Source organism: Acomys russatus, chromosome X, assembly GCF_903995435.1.
Source record: "Acomys russatus chromosome X, mAcoRus1.1, whole genome shotgun sequence".
NCBI lineage: Eukaryota > Metazoa > Chordata > Mammalia > Rodentia > Muridae > Acomys > Acomys russatus.
In genome coordinates, this window is record NC_067169.1 from 76388641 (window position 1) to 76411086 (window position 22446).

At 39.9% G+C, this 22446-nt stretch overlaps 1 protein-coding gene across 1 annotated transcript; it reads left to right on the forward strand.

Annotated features, from left to right (window-relative positions):
• Nucleotides 1–585: 585 nt before the first annotated feature.
• Nucleotides 586–17053, forward strand: Tnmd (tenomodulin). Its single transcript, XM_051141726.1, has 7 exons — nucleotides 586–838; nucleotides 1003–1134; nucleotides 9680–9820; nucleotides 10035–10136; nucleotides 13384–13537; nucleotides 15957–16123; nucleotides 16700–17053. The coding sequence occupies exons 1-7, from the start codon at nucleotides 791–793 to the stop codon at nucleotides 16907–16909; spliced, it is 954 nt and encodes a 317-aa protein (XP_050997683.1). The 5' UTR covers nucleotides 586–790; the 3' UTR covers nucleotides 16910–17053.
• Nucleotides 17054–22446: the final 5393 nt, after the last annotated feature.

Genomic DNA, 22446 nt, shown 5'->3' on the forward strand with positions numbered 1-22446 from the left:
AAACAGGATTGCAGGTACAGATTTGTATTGCATTACTATATAAATGACATATTAACTTCAGGACTGGATAAGATCTTTTTAAGTAGTATATGTTACAGAGAAAATCATGAAAAAATTATAATAAATACCAGCATTGAAGGACCAACTAAAAGAGAGGAAAATATTCATAAAGACAGGAAGAAGAGAGAAAACTCACAATTGTTCTTCATTTTATCCTGGTTCTAATTATAATTAGTAAAATATATGATGTGCTTGGCACTCAGAGTACTAGTGTGTAGTGAGACACTTTCTTATTCATTTCTGACTCTCCAACACCCAGGAAAGTACCTGATACTTAATTTTCCTGCAATAAATATATTGTTTAATTGAATGGAATTGACATTAGAACTTTGTTCCCTTTTTTCTCTATTTGCTTATTTCTGGAGTGTGCAGCATGTATTGCCACTGGTATTTTAAGTTCATAGTGAAAAATCATTTCAATGTGTCCAAGGCTTGATCTCCTTCCAACCCAACCCCCAGGACAATAGTTTTCATTATAACCTTCTGTCTTTGCCATTCTGGATGGAATTCTGTGCACAGAAGTTATATACATATATGGGTATATCTATGTAGCAAATCGCAGCAGCACAGGAGCCCCCTGGGCTCCCTCCGGCTCTGGTATGACATATTTGAGCCATATAAATTCAGCGTCTCCTCTGGCATCTGTTAGCCGACTCACTTGCAACTCCACCTCAGCAGTGGTCTCTCAGTCTTCTCAAGGCAGGGAAAGAACACTGTGTGCTGGGAGACCATGGCAAAGAATCCTCCAGAGAACTGTGAGGACTGTCACATTCTAAACGTAAGTTGATTCATATATTTTCCCTTTTGAGCAGAAGTATGGTTTCACAGATTTATCGTATTGCAAAGTGAACATTAGAAAGTGAAATTGAAGGAGACTTTGAATTATGGCTTGCTATTTTGAGGATATTGTGTATTGTTTCATTCTTTCTGTTGTTTGCTTAGGCAGAAGCTTTGAAATCCAAGAAGATATGTAAATCGCTGAAGATTTGTGGACTGGTGTTTGGTGTCCTGGCTTTAACTCTAATTGTCCTGTTTTGGGGGAGCAAACACTTCTGGCCAGAGGTATCCAAGAAAGTAAGTAACAGAAACTTATCCAGTATTTCTTCTGAGTTTGTAAATTAAATTAATTTGAAAGTGAAAACTCTTTTAATGCTTTTTTATGCATTTGGGGACATAGAATATAGAATCAAAGTTGTTCTCTCGTTTGCTTATTTAGGTGAGGGGAAATTGTCTTCTGCATTTTGGTTAGTAGTGACAGGAAGTAAATTTACCCACTCCTTTATGGTTGACTTTAAGGAGTTAAATCTCCTGGAAACCTTTTTATACTGCAAGAAAGAAAAATTCTTTCCCTCTTTCTTTCCATCATCTGGGCAGAAACTGATGGAAAAGTAAGCAGACAATCACATAAGAAGAAGCCACCCTAAATGGCAGCAAATGATTTGCGGTGATTATATTCTGACTTAACACATCTGCTTTGAGGACAGGCAGTAAACTCCTTTTAAAAGAAGCGATTCTCATATCTGAGTTCAGAATTATTTGTGACTTAACCAAAGCTAGAACCTTTCAGACTGAGGTCATTTGGAGAAGCTTGGTTACCATTGTAGCTTATAGTCCTGTGCTCCCATGTTATTGTTATTCCTGGGCTCACATGCAATGGATGAGTTTAGATGTGACCCAAATAAAATCATAGTCCTTTCTTCCATTTGAATGAGAATTAGATGAACTACAAGCCATACATATTGGTTCCCAGCTTAGCCATATTCTTCTTTATTTGTGGGTCATTGCTGTTCCTGCAGCTCCTGCAGGTGTTGTTGTTAATTTTTTGTCATGAGATACTCATTTCTACTTAGTAGCAGTTGTAGGAAAGAAAAGGCACAGATCCAAGAGGGAAAATGAGACAAGAAGAAAATGGGTTGGCATGGACCATTAGGAGCCAAAGGAGCAATAGGAGCAAACAGTTCACAGAGAAAAAAAGACAAAGGAGGAGAAAAAGAAAATAAATTGGCTAAGTGTCCAAATGAAAACAGCAAAGTAAGTCATAGCTACCCTGGGATTCTCCACCTCTGCTGCAATACCTGTTTGCATTTAGTCTCAAAGGATACCTTATAAAGTTTAAGTGGGAGGGAGAGCAAATAAGTCTACTTATTTGTTTGTCTTTTAACTTACATCATATTCCAGAAAGGTTTTCAGGCATCACCCACTCCTATTAGCCCACCTTCACTGCCCTACTGCTTTTGAACTATTTACTATTCAGATGTCTTCTAGGGAAGCTAACTATGTTAAGGCTAGTAAGGTGTGCAAAGCAACCAACCTCAGAAAATGAATTGAGAGTCAACATTCACTCCAGCACAATTACTTACTTATGGTACCACTTAGCTAATTCCTAAAATGACATGCTACCCCAAAAGTTGAATCACTGGTTCTCTTGGAAATTATATGAGTACAGGATCATAAATAATTTTAGTTGCTGCAAGTATAGTACCTCCAATAGATATGGTAGGTAGCTATTTTTGACCATTTATAGATACTTGTCTGAAAAGAGATAACATGACCTTTCTTGTTTCTTTTACTCATTGGCACTACAAATGCCATTCTAACAGTATTATTCTTTTTTTCTAATCTTACAGTAGCATTTGCCTCAGTGCATAACAAATGACTAGGGAGAACTCAGGGAGATCTTACCTTTCTCCTGTAAGAATTCACACTCCCTAGCTAAGTTCATGGTCTTGCCTACCTTCCAACAGTGTTATCTTTTTTCCCATTCCATTTCTTTTAAATATGGTTTCCAGAAAGTAATTGTGTGATTCCTGAAATCAAACAAAAAACTCAAGACTGTGCACATATTTGGGGGATGCTACTGGTTAAACCTTGTTTTAAAAGAAAAAAATCAAACCTCTTATGAAATAATTCATCTTAGGATATACTTTTCACCAAAAGGAGTGCAAAGGAAGAACCAAAGTTCTTTTGAGTATATGCAAATAAAAGACATTAAATATCTCTTAGGATATGGGTTTTCTACCATGTCAAATGATAAAATACTATTCATTTACTATTCCAAGAGGGATTGGAATATATGATCTTTCATATTTAGGTCCTGGCCTTCACCACAAAGTCAGGTTGGGATCACTGTAAATCAGGAGACCAGGTAGCAGTATGAATTCTTTAAGCAATCAACTACTACCTCCTAAGTCCCAGACTTAGCTTGGGAGGCTAGCCATGTTCCTAGTGACCAAGACTCTGCCTAGACCTGCATCCGAGCAGATAAGAATCTAGGGGAAATAAAAGTAGTCAGATTAGTCTGGAAAGAATATTTCCAGAGGAAAATGATCCAAGCATCTTGCACAAATTTAAGACTCTTTCCTTAAGAGTATGGGCTGGAATGAAATGCTTATTAACAAAGTAAAACTCATAGTCATCTGGACTTTGCTTTTGTTGCTTGTGGAATTTGTGAGGACAGTATGGCCTTTGGTAGAGAGAACTATTGATGCATTTGTGCTTATTGATGGTAGTGATACCTTGTTGTCCTGGGGCTTTCTCCATGCTCTCAATGTTTGCACTTCCAGGCCCCACAACACTCCCTCTTGTTTTCTTTTTTAACATCTGTTTATAATAAAGTGTTTATTTAACATTCTACATCTGGTGTTGACATTTCCATGCTACTAAGTCTTTCCCTTTCTTCCTACCTTTGTGTGCACAAAAGATCCAGATTCCTGGTCTCAAAAAGGTTTAAGCAATATTTGACTCCTAGTATACCTCAAGCATGCATGTGATTGTACACACACACACACACACACACATACATACACACACACTTAGCCAGGAGAAAGTAAGTCAAAATTAAAGGATTAACTCTGAGTGAGACACTGTACTTCTTTCCAGGCCCTAGGCTTCCTGAGCCACAGCCATCCCTAAGGCTCTCTGTTCAGCTTTCCTAACCAAGCAGGGGAGTCATACGCCATTCCAGCAACTTTGAGAGGGCACCATATTGAGGAGCCACTTGTAAGCAATAACTTCCTTAGGATCCATGAAGTAGGCTTATTGGGAAAATACTCTTACTTAAAGCTCCATGTTCCACATTGAACTTGAAAGAATTAGATGCCAGTTCCTCAACTAATCAAAGCAACATGGGGTAAACAAACCAAAAAGGCTGTAGCTCTTAAACCAGCAGTTTATAAACACAGCACAGATTTTGTACCCCATCCTTCCAAGTCTTTGTGGAATGAGACAGAAACATAATAAGTTATATAAAAGAAATGGTGTGTACTTCCTGTAATACATCAGAACTATGTGCTGATTTTTAGGGCTGCTGGGAAGTGATCCCAATCAATCAGCATATTCTTGGAGATGCTCCTTCAAATTTCGCATTCTAGTAGCACAGGATGCGAGGTCATAGTTCATGAAGATAAGCAAGCATTCAGTCCTGCCCATGCAACCTCAATTGCAGAAGACCACGGAAATAGTCCCATTCATGTTTCACACCCACGATCATTCTAGGCTGAAAATTCTTTGTATAAACGAAGTGCTTCCTTGCCAAGCCTGAGCCTCCTTTTCCTCATGACTATTTTTCTACCACTAGCATTAGTCCCAGACCAATTTCCCCCACTCATCTCCAGGCACACAAAGGGACAACATTTCTCTCTATATTGCCTAGGCTCTTAACCCAAAAGTCTGGTGGTTGAAACATGGGATTGGAGAACCGTTTATCCCCTCAAGGGAAAAACTGGAGATGTAGCTGGAATCTCTTAAACAGTGGGACTGAGTTTCACCAGATGCTGCCACATCAGCATTTTGGAAAAGAGGGCATCTCTTCATTTTTCTTTTCTTCGCAAAATGCAAGTTTACGCTTATACAACAATCCTTACTGGGCTAGTTGTTACTTTGGACTATTCAGGGTAACTTACAAATTACATGATGCTAGATTCTGGTTGCTATGAGTAGACTCTTACTCCTTATTCCTACGGTTGTATTTATTTCATGTAGTGCTTTATGTGGCACAAGCTATTAGCCTTCAAGCAGAGCTATCACAAGTGGCTGAGTGGGGATGGAGATGTAGGGAGAAGGAGCCCTGGTGATCAACAGGTAGTTAGTTGCAACCCAACAATCAGCCTGAGAGGCACCAGACCAAAAGTGAGGAAAAACAGATTTGCCAACTATCCAACATTGCAACTAGAAAAGGGATGCAGATAAGGATGGGACCCTCAGAGGCATTCAGTAATTTGCCAAAATTCACAGTTTGTAGGTGGAAGGACTGACATTCACACTAGAACCTTTCCTAAGGGTTCTTTCCTGTTTTCCACTGAATCTGTCAACTGGGGACAAGACTGTAGATACAGGAAAAATTTCCAATTAGTTCAAGTCTGTAGGGGGTAAAAGCTCCTCTCTCTGTGTCTTTCTGTCTCTCTCTCTGTGTCTTTCTGTCTCTCTGTCTCTCTCTCAGTTTCTCTGTCTTTCTGTCTCTCTCTGTCTCTCTCTCTTTCTCTTCTGTCTCTCTCTCTTTCTCTTTCTTTCCTTCTTTTCTTTCTTTTAAAGAGGAATGTCTGGCTACCTGTGCCAATTTTTTTTAGGGCTGAGAACTTGTGATTGAATATACAGAAGTCCAACTATGCATAAGAAATAATCTGCTGGCACTGTGTAGGTAGAGAAATACCCAGAGGCCCTTTAATTCCCACAGGTTAAATCAGTAGTAATTTGGTTCAGTGCCTTCTCTTTCCTTTCTTCCATCCTAATGCCTGCTAACCAGCTATTTGAGCATGTATCTCACTTTTGGAGAGTGAACCTCATAAACAGACAGTAAAGGATGGGTGGAGGGGGGCAGCTAGATTAATCACGGGTTAAAAGAAAAAAACCTAAGCCAAATGTCCTCAAATCCCTGTCAGGAAAGGCTAAAGCTACTTGTCCCCAAACACATCCATCACACTAAAGGGAGAGTCAGATTTACTCTTTATTTAAAAAAAAAAACAAAAAAACAAAAAAACAAAAAAAAAACTTTCTCTTTTGATCTCAGAGACTGTCAAAAACAGAGACAAGAAAACAGGGAAAAGTGTTCACATTGCAGGAGGAAGTTAGGGCTTACTGGCCAACCAAATGGAGGGTTTAACCGGACTGAGGACAGAATTCCCAGACAAGGAAGAAAATTTGATGTGTTTCCCCCATTCTTTGCTAGTAGTATAGTCTTCTTACACATTGCCTAGGTTTAATCATACACCCACTCTCCCACTGCCCTCTCTGCCATATTCCAACATTCTAACCATAATAAGGCCAGTAAGAACCCATTTGGATTGTGTTGGGAAGATGCCTTTGACACCCTCCCCCCAATATCTCCTGCTCTTGGTGTCAGAGTACCTAAAATGCACCATTACAACTTCATTCCCTTGAGTGAAGCATGACATTCAACTTTTGAAATTGACACATGTCTCTCCTGTTGCTAATAGCCAAATGTAAAATCATTTGTCAGATTAGTTTCTTCTCTTACGTAAGATCCCTAAAGTACTGGCAGATTCCTGCTTGTCTAGACTGAAGACAAAGGGACAGATGGAAATGAGAAAGGCATGGAAAAAAAGGCTATGAGGGTACAAAGTGAACAGGGTATGGAGATAACAGAAAAGGGCCTCATCTATTTGCCAATTTGGCAAGGGCCTATTCCATATCACATGCTGTCCTTGCTCTGTCTCTCCTGGAATAAAGCAAAGTTGGGAGCAGAGTCTGAAGAGAGACGCTTGGAGCCCACTCACACCTTTCTAAGGTCAGCCATCCTGTCTCCGCTTTAGTTTGTTCCTGGACAGGGCAAAGCCATTTAGTTCTTCATCTCCAGAAGGCACTTCAACCCAGGAGCCAGGGAGCTTAGTAGACAGCAAAGTACTGCTGATGCCAAAGGCATGAGCTCAATCTTCATATGAGCCAGTGAAGCTTGCATAGCCATTACCCAAGCAATGTGCTCCATGGGGACCTGAGTGAGACAGTATGTCTGGATTTACTAAACCTATCCCCCACACAGTCCAAAGTAAGTCATTGGCACCATCCTCCTAGACAAAGGACAGTCTGTTTCAAAAGGACACCTTTGATAACAGAACTCCCTCTGGGTGAATCTGTAGCTCGCTACTCCTGTAACCTCCCACACACTAAGGACTCATACTCAAATGAAGTCATTCTGATCTCACTCTATTTAGGAAGCTACCATTGCTAACACAAAGTCAACATGCTGGTTAATGGGTACAATTAACATGGTTGCCTCCTCTGTCACCAAAATTAAAAACAACAATGGGAACAACAACAACAACAAAACAATTCTTTGCAGAGACGTTGAAAATAATGAAGACCTGCTGAGCTTGGCAGTTTCCAATGGTACTAATCCAGAAAGGTGTCCAAGCAAAGTGCATTGCCAACAATGCAGGAAAACTCATTCCACAGAAGTACACTGAAATTTTAAATGTCACCAGCACAGTCCCATAGTCTTCTACTTGATGATTGAAAACACAGTCTGTATTTTCTCTGTCTTTTGCCCAGGTAGGCCACAGTCCAATATCCCCTATTCTCTAACCCAATTTTTCCACGCAATAATCCATCAGTGGTGCTACTGATGAAACAAACACCCCAATCCAGGCAGTGGTGGCTTGCCCTGTCAACATTTGTCTCCACAATGGATACTATTTCTAAAGAAACTAACCCCTATTGGGAAAGCTGACAAGGCTGTGTCTGAAGTAGATGCCTCTGTCCTCTGCTTAAGTCAGCCAACTAACTGAAAGCTCATTTTTTTTTTTTGCCATACCTAGAAATGCCTCTTCTCTAGCTAGCTGCAAAGCCAGAGCTGAAAGGAACTTGAGAAGCAGAAGCAAATTACAAGCCTAGTGGTGTTTTCTACCTGTCACAAAGAAGGCTGTCCTTCCCAAGTTAACTCTGCAGTTGCTGGAAGGTCCTTGATACACTATTTTCCTTACCTTTAAAAGACCTGGCCAATCTTCAAGACATTCTTTTGGGAAGATAAGAATGTGTCATTGGTGACGATGCTTATTCAACAAATAACTACTATCCGTGTCTAACACACCATAGGGCTGCTGGGAGGTAGAGTGGCTTTGCCTCTGTTTTCTTTTCAATGGCTCCACCAGACGTTTCATGCTTAAAGTAACACTTGTTTCTATAAACCCATCCAACTTGTTTTTCTACTTGAGTTGTGAAAAATTTGACCAGGTTAAACTAACATGCTGGCACAGACTTTAGCAGACACTAAAAACAAAACAGCCCAATGGAAATTCAAGGAGGAGGATGCCACTAGGAACAGTGTCATTAGAAAGTAGGACTGGTTCTGTAGGCAACTTGCTTTTTCAGAAGGACAAATGAATATACAAAAATCTAACAGGCAAAAGCTTCCAAACAATAGAGAGAAGATAGACTTGCAAATGGCACCATCAACTCTGGCCTAGTTTACAACAGAGATCAGACTGGAGTTGGCATTTGTTTCTAGTCCCAAATAAGACCCAAGTTATAGGCTACATGCTTAACCTTGGAAGAGATTACACCATAGACCTGAGACTCTTAGTCTGTAGTGAAAGAACTGTCTCTTTTAGAGAACAGAAGGCGTGACACACGCCTTTAATCCCAGCACTGGGAGGCAAAGGCAGGCAGATCACTGTGAGTTCGAGGCCAGCCTGGACTACAAAGTGAGTCCAGGACAGTCAAGGCTACACAGAGAAACCTTGTCTCGAAAAAAAAAAAAGAGAGAGAGAGAGAGAACAGAAGGAAGTTGGGGGATTTGTTTCAGGCACTCAAAATAGGCTTGATGGCCTTTTTTGAGGCTGTATCCTTTGAAGATTCTGTTAATTTATGGCACCTTACCTTGTCGCCAAAGTCTACCTATACAGAAGAATCTACAGAAGTTGAAAACAATGGAATCGCAATTTCGAAACCAAACTCAGCAATAACCAGAGTAGGGATGGTAGCCTATAGAACAGAAAACTAAAGGAAGGCAGGCGACTGTTTGCTAGATTTTAAAGAACAAAGAGAAATAAATCAGGACAGGGTAAGTCTATGACTTAATATTGGCCAATAAAATCGTCAGATTCTTTAAAAAAAAAAAAAGAGCAAACGCAATAGTATGGAAGCTATTAAAATCCTGAGAGATATGAGAATAGAGAGCAATGCCTAACCACTCTAAATGTTTTCAAATCTCTTTCTTGGATATGATGGATCTTGCAGAAGGGATGGGGAGAGCAATCACAGAACACTTAGAAAAGGAAGCAGTAGCTTCAGGAAGCAGCATAGGCTTGAGGTGATCCCTAGGCTTAACACAAAGGGAAAATACTTTACAGGCTGGATTGTGGAATATCATTTGCTACTTAGCCAACGTTGCCAAGAAAACCACTGGAATTCTTCATACTTAGCTCAGCTATATGGCTGAAATACAAAACACTGACTCTGAAGTGATTCCCATATCAGCCTGAACACTGAAAAGTCCCTCAGTTTAATCATAAATATTAGAGAATGTCCAATGGCAAGCTGCTGAGATGACCCCTCCAGACAAAGTCTCTGGAAAGAGAAGGTGGCCTGGGTACTTCCTCAGTTAAAGCATTTTCTGAAGGGGCACACAGGCTCTCTTAGAGCTTGCTTTCCTTCCTCTGCGTTCCAGACCTATGACATGGAGCACACGTTCTACAGCAATGGTGAGAAGAAAAAGATATACATGGAAATCGATCCCATGACCAGGACAGAAATATTCCGAAGTGGAAATGGCACCGATGAGACATTGGAAGTCCATGATTTTCAAAATGTGAGTTAATTATTTTGCCTGTGGCTTTCCACTTAAAATACTACAATCATTGAATCACATTTTTAAAAATAGCCTTTAACCTCCATTTCATTCATGATGAAGCTTTCCCTCTGAATTCAAAGTTTGCTAGTCTGGGGCTCTGATATGCCACGAAACTCATTGACTGTGACAATAACAGGAAATTAATTGTATTACTGTTTTGTCTCTTTTATAGGGATACACTGGCATCTACTTTGTAGGTCTTCAAAAATGCTTTATTAAAACTCAAATCAAAGTAATTCCTGAATTTTCTGAACCGGAAGAGGAAATAGATGAGGTATGTGAGAAAAACAATGGTATTAAAATGTATCATTTACAGGCCAATCATTAGACTAAAAGCTCTCTTCTCAATGGATCCTCAATCTTGTAAATAGGCACTATTATCATCCTCATTTTCATATATAGGATCTGAGATTTAGGACCGAAGAGTAACTTGCTGAAGGTACACAGTTAGTAAGTAGCAGATTGAGGTCTTTAACAGGGGCCTTTTAAGAAAATGAAGTTCATGTTTTTGGATATAACACTATACTTTTATGCCCAAATACCTACAAAAAAAATCAAGCAAACAAAATCGAATATATATATATATATATATTTAAGACTATGTACTTTTGTTCCTGAACAAATTTCTTATGGGAGGAATTGATCAGAGGAACAAAATCAATTATGAGTGAGAGACTTTAAGATGGAGAGATGGCTCAGGGACCCCTCATTCAATTCTCAGTCCTCATATCAGTCAGCTCACAACTGTCTGTAACTTCTATGCCAGGGGGATCCAACACATCTGGCCTCCAGAGGTAACTTCATTCTCGTGCACATATATCCCAGAAAAGATAAGCATGCACACAGAAAAGTAAAAATATATTAAAAATAAGGGCTGGTGATCTGGCTCAGATGTTAAGAGTCCTGACTGCTACTCGGGACAGCCCATAGTTTCAATTCTCAGCACTCGCATGGTGACTCACAGCCATCTGTAAGTCTAGTTACAGAGGATCCAATGCCTTATTCTGGTAAAACAGACACACATACAGGTAAAACACCTTACATATAAGATAATTTTAAAATTACATAATAAACATAAATTGTGTTTTAAAACAGAAATCAGTCCCAAGGTTACAAAAGGGTCATACCACTTCTGTCATACTCCAACATTCACCTACTTTAAAGGTTTCTGTTTAATAACCTTACCTTTTTATGCTAAGCTGCTCATTTAATAATCCACAGTGCTCCTCAGAAGAAGCAAAATAACAAGTAAAAATTCAACTTAATGTTGGTTCTCTGGATACACTGGTAGACTAGGATGACTAGGCCCCTGCTCCAATTAGTGAATGAATGATCCTAGGAAACCATGGAAGATGGGTCATCACTTCCTAAAATACATCAATCTTTGTAGACCTTATGGTTCTTCTGGTTTAATTTAGTTTGCTAAAAGCAAAATGTTTACAACTGGAAAATCTAAAGTAGAACTGTGGCAATGGTACAATAGACTCTCTATATATTGAAATCTCATTCTCTTCTTTCCCCCTTGTTTTTTTTTTTTATGCTCTTCCAACTGGTCACTTACATGTTTATCTCCTTCTTTCCCTTTTCTTTTATGGGAAGTGCTGGTGGGTTATACTATTTCTCCTTACCCAAGCATCATCAGAGCTGTTATTAGTTCTCACATTACTTTTTTATGCTACTGTTCTTCCCATAGTTAGAAAACTTAAAGACTCCTGTTCCTAGAATACCCCCTTAGAAGAAGAAAGTATTTCAAGAGATGATGTTTTGCTACCGAGATCGATGGTAGTGATAGATTTTGTAGAGTTTCGTTTCGATTCTAATAATCTGATATTAGATGCTTCTGAAGAACAGATTATTTTCCCAGATATTAGGAAGCAGTATGGGGGCAATGAAAGCAAGAAAGGAGATTAGGATTTAAAAGATACTATAGAGCTAGAGAGAAGGGTCAGCAGGTGAAGGCACCTGCAGCTAAGCCTAATGACCCAAGTTCAGCTCTCAGGATCTACATGACACACGGAGAACCAGTTCCAGTGGCATTGTCCTCTGGCCTCCACATATACACTGTGCCGTGTACCCTGCTTCCCCAACACACAATAAATAACACTGTTTTTAAATCTACAATATAAAATGTCATATGAAAATGTTTAGAGAAAACAATGTATTGAGTACAGTCGGGCAGCAATGAGAGCCTAACACAACATAATAATATTTTTCTGGGGTAACACAGAAATAATAGCCCATGGTTTCTCTGTGATGTGATTTTTAATTCAGTTAATTTGGTGAGAAATTTTAAGTAGCATACTATTCACCTCATGATAGGAAAATCATTTCATCTCCAAGAAGACAGAATTTCACATTACAGGTGTTTTTCAGTGTGACAAATTTGTGGTCACGAATTACAAAAGCCCTCTTACTCTGGACTTCCCTCAGCACTGCATCCATGGCATGAGCATGGGAAACATGCAGAGCTGGTATAAAAATAGCCCTGAGTTTGCTAACAAAGCTAGGAGCACACCAACCTCATTTTCTGCAATCCTTTTCAATGGGCTCCAAGGTCTTTACAGACTGGAGGGCGAAAAAGCCAGGACTTGAAAGTTGTGAATGGTTCAAAGAAAAATTATACAAAGGCGCCTTTTGGAGAATAAATAAACATGCTGAAAAATCATAAAGCCAGGAAAAAACAAAAGAGGCAAGAAAAGGCCTTATTAAGAGCAGGGTACACTGAGGAAACCTTATCGACAAGTTGGTAAGAACTAGATATTCAAGGCAACGACTCCCACCACTAGAAATGGAAGAGAAGCTTGTTTTTTTGTTTGTTTGTTTGTTTGTTTTTTGATCATCAAGAAAGGTATTTTTTTTAAAAAATGGTGAAGCTCTGTAAGCCAGAGCCCTCTGTGAGATAAACCTTAAGCATCTACAATGAATGAGGTTAATGAGTCCACTTTCCATAAATGGAAGACTTTAAATATGAAAAGACAAATTTCCTGTAAATCCAAAATAATAGCTACAAAATAGATACTTATTATTTATTAATATTATTTATATAAAATATAATTATAAAAATAATTGGCTATTTAACAAATCTCATTAGTTTAGATTGTGGGAGTGATTTGCAGCTTGAGGTGAAATCCTATGTTCGACCTGAGGGAGACTAGAAAAGCCAGGCTGGTCTTCACCCATGTAAGGGGAGAAATGCAGTAGCTCATAATTCCAGAAGCTCAAAGTAAAGCTTGTGTGGCCCAGGGAGTACCCAGAACGTGATGGGAAGTCTTTCAAGAGAAACGACAGCAGACAAAGCTCTCATTTAAGTGAGCACCTTGCTGCCAGACCCAGAAGGAAGAATCGGTCATTAGCTCCTCCATGGCACCTACTCTCAGCCTGGCAAGGACACAGTTTACCAGCAGCCCGACCCCAGCATTGCCAGTCAAGATTAAAGCGTCCTGTTTTTCATCCTCCACAATATCTAACTCGCTGTACTCATTTCTCTGCAGTCCCCATCCTGACCCACTTTCTTCTTTCAGAATGAAGAAATTACTACAACTTTCTTTGAACAGTCAGTGATTTGGGTCCCTTCAGAAAAGCCTATTGAAAACACAGACTTTCTGAAAAATTCTAAAATTCTGGAGATTTGTGCTAATGTGACCATGTACTGGATCAATCCCACTCTAATAGCAGGTATGGTATCCTACCCCCAATCTATTTCATCCAATGCTGGTGACATGCTAGGCATGGTGACACACATTTGTATTCTCAGTACCCAGGAGTCTGAGTCAGGAAGATTTTGAGTTCAAGGCAAACCTAAGCTACAGAACAATATACCATCTTAAAAAAAACCAAAAAAACAAAAAACAAAAAACAAAACAAACAAAAAAAAAAACCAGTAACAGGTTAATGTTTCCAGCATTGAGCGACCACATTTCTATGAAAACAAATGATTAGCTTATACCTCCTTGGATGAAACTGTATATGCTGACTGTGGTAAGGAGGGAATTTTTCACAGGCAAGTTATAAATCAGATAAATTAATGCTGACAGGCTTTTAAAATATCTCAGGAAAGGAAAGGTAACACCACCCCAATGTGACCAGTGATAGCAAAAAGCTAATTTATCTTTCTTTGTACATCTATATTCATTGCAGCAGGGATACCAGACTATTCCTCAAAACCACAGTTGGCCCAGCCCAAAAGTGGAGGGAGAAGAGTCCAAACAGTGCACTCCTTCTCAAGAATTTTCATGGCAAATGGCATTCTTCCCTAGAATACAAGACAATCGTGGCACTACAGTTTATTTGTGAATGTTTGAGGAATCAATAAAATGAGAGTGAAGGCTAGAGGTCCAGAGCAGGAAAGTAGAACCTCTATTCAAGAAGACAAAGGTCCCCAGACACGTTATTCTGTCGAGCTGACACAGACTTTGGCCTCCCTTACTCTGCACAAAGACAATATAGTAATATTACTGAAGGCAGAGCAGTCCCAGCAGTGCAGGCCTCTATCGGTATTATTTGGAGGTCTGTTTTTGGTTTTGTTTTTAAGATTATAAAATGCAAGCTGGTATCCTGGACAGAAGCTGTAAAACAAAAAACATGGATAGAAATATTGATGAATAAAGTCTGTAGTTTAGTTAATGACCATGACCCAATATTTTCTTATTAGTTTTGATAATTGTACCACAGTTGTGTAAGGTAAGAAGGAAAACAGTGGAAAAAATATGTGGGAATATATAGTTTCAGCAAGTCTTCCACAGACCTAAGTTAAAAATAAATGAGACACCAGGGCGGAGGGGAGAGGGGGGCGGGGACAGTGCTGGAAAGCTTTCTCTGTGGTTAACCACGCTGGTAGCTCTTGCAGAGTAGCTTCAACTCTCAGTGCCCACATAGTGATGCACAAGCATTCTCACCTCCAGTTCTAGGTTATCGGACACTCTCCTCTGCCCTCTGTGGGCACTGTATGTATTTGGTGCACAGATATACATGCTGGTGAAACAGCCATATATGTAAAAAAATAATATAGAAAAGCGAGACACAAAAGAGAATTGATGGGAGGGCAGATGACCCCAAATCAAGGCAGGCAATCAAGAAATATTTTTTGAGCACTTGCAGCTAAAAGCATTGAGGGAGACAGATGTCCCTTGTCTTGACAGTTGACTCTACTACTAAGAAAAGGAGTAAATGGATGATCTCAAACAAGCAATGAAGTTAGTGAGAAGCAAAATAGTCTCGAAACTATCCACTTCTAGAGCTAGGAAATGCAGCCTATGCGTGCCCAAATTACACCAGCCAGGAGACAGACACAAGCTCTCCAGAACTTTCGTCCTCCTAAACCCTTCTCTCAGTAATGTCATGCCAATAAGACAAGTAAACTCCTGACAACACCCAGCCTACCTCAGAGAGGATGATGAGCATCAAAGACCCTCCTTATGGAGAGGACTTCAGATGTGGCAAGCAAGCCATTGGGCAAAATGTCCATCTGCCTAAAAATGGGCAAGCTTGGATGCAGGCAGAGTCGACCGCCAAACTCTGCCAAGACAGGGTAAGCAAGTCCTCAATAGTTCCTGCCTCACAACTGTGTCTGTCAGATATATTGGGCCAGAAGGTTGAAGAAGATACTCCAACATTATAGAGAGGTTTGGGTGACTGTTCAGGCAGCAAACTGTCTCTGTCATCTTCTCATTTGGAAAGCTACTAACTTGCACTTCTGGCATACTCAGGTAATCAAGTTTATTCCTTCTCAAGTCTCTGATGGAGTTGAAGACCAGGTAGCTTAGTTTTACAATGAAGCTTAATTGTTTAGGGGTTAAAATGTTTTCAGGCCTAGATAGATATTTTAAATTGATAATGACAAGATGTGATGGACATTGATTTACATTCAGAATTTTAGAAGCACCAAGATAGGAAAGACGTTTTCTTCAAGGCTGCCAAATACAAATAGCCAAAACACTAAGAATGTAACACTTATATAATTCCTGATTGTGTCATGGTTCTTCTTGCTATAGGTAGTTTATTGTATATATGTGTAATAATATAAATGAATATGTAAAAAAACAAAAAAAAAAGAAGTGAAAGTAATGTCATCCCAATTTTGTACTTGCTATCTTAGTTTCAGAATTACAAGACTTTGAGGAGGATGGTGAAGATCTTCACTTTCCTACCAATGAAAAAAAGGGCATTGAACAGAATGAGCAGTGGGTGGTCCCACAAGTAAAGGTGGAGAAGACCCGGCACACCAGACAAGCAAGTGAGGAAGACCTTCCAGTAAATGACTATGTGAGTGCTATCTACTGCCCCTATTTTTAGGGCAGAAACAAAAGAATGATCATAAAACTTACTCCCTACCAAAGCAGTTGGAAAAATTATCCTGGTTTTAACAAATATTTCAGAAACTTGTACTCAGCCAGGTGCAGTGGCACAAGCCTGTAATCCCAGCACTTGGGAGGCAGAGGCAGGTGGATTTCTTTGAGTTCAAAGTTAGCCTGGTCTACAAAGCGAGTCCAGGACAGCCAAGGCCCTGTCTCAGGAAAAAACAAAACAAAACAAAAACAAACAAACAAACAAAAAATCCTACTACTCTCCAGGGAGTACACTCAAAACCAAATCTTGATGGCATAACTACATTTCCATGATTTCATTAAGAAATATAGTTTCTCATCAGCCTCCTAACTCAGAGTGACATTTGCCAGGGGGTAGGGGATCACAGAAATCCTCTCTTATTTGGTGGGACCTCTTTCTAAAGACTTTTCCCCCAACATTGTCTTCTTCTTCTTCTTCTTCTTCTTCTTCTTCTTCTTCTTCTTCTTCTTCTTCTTCTTCTTCTTCTTCTTCTTCTTCTTCTTCTTCTTCCAGACTGAAAATGGAATTGAATTTGACCCAATGCTGGATGAGAGAGGTTATTGTTGCATTTACTGTCGTCGAGGCAACCGCTACTGCCGCCGGGTCTGTGAGCCTTTACTAGGTTACTACCCATATCCATACTGCTACCAAGGAGGACGAGTCATCTGTCGTGTCATCATGCCTTGCAACTGGTGGGTGGCCCGCATGCTTGGGAGAGTCTAATGGGAAGCTTGAGTTCAAATGCTTAACCTTCTATTAGTCAGCACATAATAAATGCATGCTATCCTATGCAGCATTTGCCTCCAAGTAGCAAATCCTCCAGAATTACTTGTAGGTTATTCCTCTCTTCGTGTTCTAATAAACTTCTACATCATCATCAATGGCCTTGTTGCTGCTGAGCACAATGGGTAAGTTCTGGCTGAGAATATTACTGGCAATTGAAATGGAATAGACCTGCCTAAGATGGATGTCAAAAGGTTTGCTTGAACTCCATCAACAGGCTTGGGTAAAGCCTAACAGTTTCCAAATCCCATATTTTTACTGTGCTGTTTTGACAAAGTAAAAGTGAAGGGGTGATGACAAAATGTCGCCAGAAGCAATCAATAGAAGCATAAACTTTGGTGCATAGTCCCAATGCTTAATTACCTGAAAGGCATGCTGTGGACTTGCTTAAGTGTCTATAAAGCTGCTGGTCAGGCAGTGAGTCACAGCAGGCCAACACTAAAACACTGGAACTGCTCAGACTCAGCAAAGGAGAAAGCTAACTTAGCAAAAGGGGTCCTGGTTTCCTTCCTGTGAACATGAACTCACCTTGGACAAATGCAACCTTTTAAAACCTTCACATTTGACTTCTTTAGATTAGTATCTGACTACATAATGTTCCAAAGCAATTTTCTGAAATATGATAACCCATAAATAAAATTCACAGAAAAAAGACATACGAAATTACTGAGGTGAAAAAACAAATGGGCTTTTTCCTCCCAAACTACAGGGAACTAGCAATTTTCTATTTAAAGGGAAGCTAAGACCTAGTTCCCAATTACCCCATATTTTCCTTAGGAATAAGAAAGAGTACAAAAGTGAAAGAAGAAAGTGTTGGAAGGTAATGTTAACTTCGACGTCCCTGCAAGGCCATGTCTTAAAATCCATGCTTGGCCAATCTTCCACCACTAGTAGTTCCATTTGAAGATAACATCCTTCCTTGCTCATCTAAACATTATTGTGTCATGACAATATCTGTCTGGAAATTTCCATCATATACAATCCTCCCCAAAGTTATCTGTGGACTAGGAAGTCATGTTCTCCCACTTCACATTTGTGAAAATACACAGAAACAGCCATGACAAAAATTGACTTAGGATTAGCAAGTTACTAATTAATAGCATACATGCTGTACTTATATTATTAATGGTCACAAAATGAAAGTACAATCAAATATATATAACAATATTCCCTTTATTATTAATTACTTAAAATTACTTCAATTATAACATGAATTGATTTATGTTTAAAATATAAAATGTGAAAGATGAGATTAATTTGAGGCTGTATTAACTAGCTTTTTTAAAAATAAAGTACTCTTTTAAAAAAAAAAGTACTCTTTTTAACACTGTTTCCAATGATTAGCCAGTAATTTAAAGTTATTGAAAATTGTGTAGTCTCTAGGATATTATGTGTACTGTGCTCTGTGGAGGACACAAATTAAATTGAAGGTATTTTCCTAAGAACAACAACCAGAATATATGATCACAAATACAGTGGTGTATACAAAACTAACAATTGCATTTCCTAGGTACATGTGCATACATAAACAGCTATACACTCCCAGACATACTAGGAAGTACAGAGTGTACTATGTAACAGCTTTGGATTCAGGTTTTCTATTCACATTTCCCCTCCTTTATTTCCCTCCCCTCCCTGCTCCCTCTCTGTCTCCATTCTGGATTCTAGACAAGGCCCTCACTGCTTGCTGCCATCTTGGAATTCCTCCATTCTGGAATATGAACCCAGAGTCAGTCTTGAACATGGGCAGCACAGAAATCATTTCTTGTTCAAATAGCATACCTCAACCTGCTAGTAATTTCACAGTGAGAAGGTGTGAGGCAGACTATTGGTCCAAACAGGGAAAGAAAAGAGCTTGTTTGATAAGCATTCAAACCATCTCTTGGTTTACAGGGGAGAAAAACAGAGCCACAAATAAGCAAGTGAACCCACATACACCAGTCTATTTCAGCTTAGGTACAAGCCAGAATGGAAAAGGAGACCTCATGATTCTACTCCTTTGAGCCCCGTGTGAAGACTTACCACTTTCTGCCCTCTGCTACACTCATTACAACTCAGTGAGAGGTACAGCAGCCTCACTCCTGCTTCTCTTCCCTATTTCAAGTTCTCAGTCACAAGGGGCAACACCAATGAAACATCAAGCTCCTTGTTTATGCTGCACCTGTGTGTACATATATGCACTGTGTGCATGTCTCATTCCCTCAGAGGCCTGTAGCGGGCACAAGATCCTCTGAGAATGGAGATAAAGGCAGCTCTAAACTACTGTGTGTGTGCTGGGAACCCAATCCCAGTCCTCTGTGAAATAGCAAGTGCTTTGAACTGCCAAGCCGCCTCTCCAGCCCCCTGTTTTCGGTATTGTAAGGAATCACTCCACTGACAGAAGTTTAAATGTGCCTCTGTCCTCTATGCCAAGATCTTATCAAATGCTCCCAAGTTTCCCTCCTAAGCCACCACTTAATTATGTTTATAGTTTAGTTCACACTTTTAGCCCTAACTGTGACAACATGTCCTTGATGAAGTTCCCAGGCTGTATATTAAAGTGAGCATAAATGCTTTTACATAAAGCTTACTTTTTACATATAGATTTTATTAATATCAGTCCCATACCTGAGGGTCTATCATAGCTACTTACTACATTAAAGATCGGGTATAACCTACATATAAGACAGCCTTAATTAAGCTACTCTCAACAGCCACCTCAAATCCCCTTTTCCTCTCACTACCATGTCTTCCTCCCTTGGCAATGCTCAAGTATCTTAGCTCCATGATCTGCTTGTCCAGTCATTCCATCATCCCTTTCCCTCTTGCCTACACATGAAATCTAAGTCTTCTGTATTCCAGGAATGGCATCTACAGTATATGGGACACTCCTAAATGTAATCTTTGAAGGCAATGGAGATAGGAGTAAGAAGGTAAGAGAGGGGCTATTTTAAAAGAGTACATCTACAAAGCCCTTAGGAAGACCACAGAAAGTTAGCCTTGAGCTCTGTTCACACTGGGGGTGAATGTTCTTATCTTACTTAAATCCACTTCTGTATTCCTCATCTTCTGACAAGTACAACAGTGAGGAATGCCTCTAATCCCAGAATAATTGAATGTTCCCATGACTGCCCACAGCCCAGACATCTATTTCCATTATAAAACTGCAGGCTTTTGCATTTTAATCTCAAGTTTCAATAATTCTAAGTATGAGGAGGTGGGGAGGGGGGACGGCAAAAGGCATAACTTCTATGAAATCATAAGAAGCATCGTATTCCCTTCCAGGTTCTTTTGGGGACTCTCAATTCCAATTAGGAAAAGTCAGGTGAGGCGAAGTCATCCATCGCTCCCACTCAGCAGAAGGACACTATGCATTCCTATGCTCAGCGCCTTCCTGCACACCTAAAATGGCTCTTTGGCAGGACTAGGGGCAAAGAAAATCTATTTTGAGTTTTTATATATAAGGCTCACTGTCTGGCTGAGTCCAAAACTGTCACTTTGGCTCCTAAAGTCTAAAGCTGAAAGCTTACTGAGATAAATATGGACCTTCTCATTCGGGCTGTCAGGAAATGCGTGGATCTATTTTATTTATACCCTTAAAAATGATTTCATTTTGGCTTTCTTTTCTGAAGGGGTATCATATAAGGCTTAATTTTGCTGACAGTATGCTGTTCCCTACCAAGAAATAAAAGTGACTCCATATTCAAAACCAGGTATGAGTGTATATGCAAAAATTATTGTCTCTGGCATCATAGAAGTCCTGCTCCAATGTCTCCTAGCACATTTTAAATCAATGCCCATGAAAGCTACTTACCTAATAGCTGCACTTGTTTTTTTTTTTTTAGATGAATATTCTGTTTTGGTATTTACATAAGTAAATAGTCACTTGTCTGCTTGCTGCTTTGGTGTTTGGGTCTGTTTATATTTTCCTCTACTTTCTTAGCTTCATACTCATGCCTATTGTCTTTAGTAGAAGGGCTCTAAAAGACAGCCATATTGAGCCAACAGAAACAGATCAAGCCACAGGAAATCCTTCAACAAAAAAGGGGGGGCAGCAGCAACCAAAAGAGTCCAGCAATTCCATAGTGCTGAGCTGATCTCTATCTAATAGGGATATTAATATACTGTTTACATTTTTCCTCCCTTAATTGACGCTATCGTCTGCCATTCTGGAATTTCCACTGACAACAGTGCTTCTGCTGCCCTTCCAAAGGCATTGGTGACTAAAATACTACTCATGCTTACACCCTTATTGGTCTTCATTGAGCCAAAACGCAGGACATTTGCCAAGGGCAAGGGACTTTAGGGGACAGGACCTAGCCATAGTTGAGCAAAGAAAAAGCAGCAGTGTAAGTGCCAAGCAATAGAAGACAGGTTTTGAGCTTGTTTCTTTTACAAAGGAGCCCAAGTGGCTTGCCAACTCCCAAACTCACTGTGTCACCTGACCCATTCCTTGATGTGAAGGTTGCCTATTATATAGCAATGTTGTTTTAGATGAGTATATCTAGCAAGCCACTGTGCTGTAACCTGCCCCCACCAATTCTCCCAATAACAGCCTTGGATGTTTTAGTCATGCTAAACCATATTATGCTGAAATCAGAATGGTTTGTGGTTGACCTTCTCTACTTCATGTTCCTTTAAATTACTTCTCCTTTTAAGAGTGTCTTCCTCTACAGGCATACCAACCTAGGACAACTTGTCACACTAATATAAGCACCAACATAGGAATAGCCTGCATTGTGCTTAACAATGAAGATAAGGTGCCATTCTTGTTTTATAACATTTATACAATATTCGGCAGAATACAATCTACACACTTGAATAAAGCATAACATAGTTTTAAATTTTTATTTATTCACTTGGCATCCTGGTCATAGCCCCATCCCTTCAAACCTCCCAGTCCTGCCCTGCTCCCTCTCTCACACCTCTTCCCCTATCAGAAGAGGGGAGCCCCCATTCCCACCCTCCATCTCCCAACTCCAGCTCATCAAGTCATATCAGGGCTGACTGTGTCCTCTTTCCCTGTGACCCAGGAAGGTAGTTCTGGCTGGGGGAAGTGATTTAAAAGCTGGCAAGAGAGTCCATGACAGAGAGAGCCCACACTCCCCTTATTAGGGGACCCACATGAATCCTGAGCTGGCCATTAGCTACATCTGTGTAGGAGGCCTAGGTCCAGTCCAGGCATGGTCCTTGGTTGATGCTTCAGTCTCCATAAGTCCCTCTGGGCCCTGGTTAGTTGGCTCTGATAGTCTTCTTGCGGAGCTTCTGTCAGCTCCAGGTCCTTCTCTCCTCCCCACTTTTCTATAAAATTCCCTGCACATCGCCCAACGTTTGGCTGTAGGTCTCAGCATCTGTTGGGATCTGATGCTGGGTGGAGCATCTAAGTGGACAACTCTGCTAGGCTCCTGTCCACAAGCATTATAACATAGTTTTTCTGAGAGGATCCAATAAAGCAAAAAATTCTTCAAACTGTCAGAAAACAAAATTTTTCTTTCAAA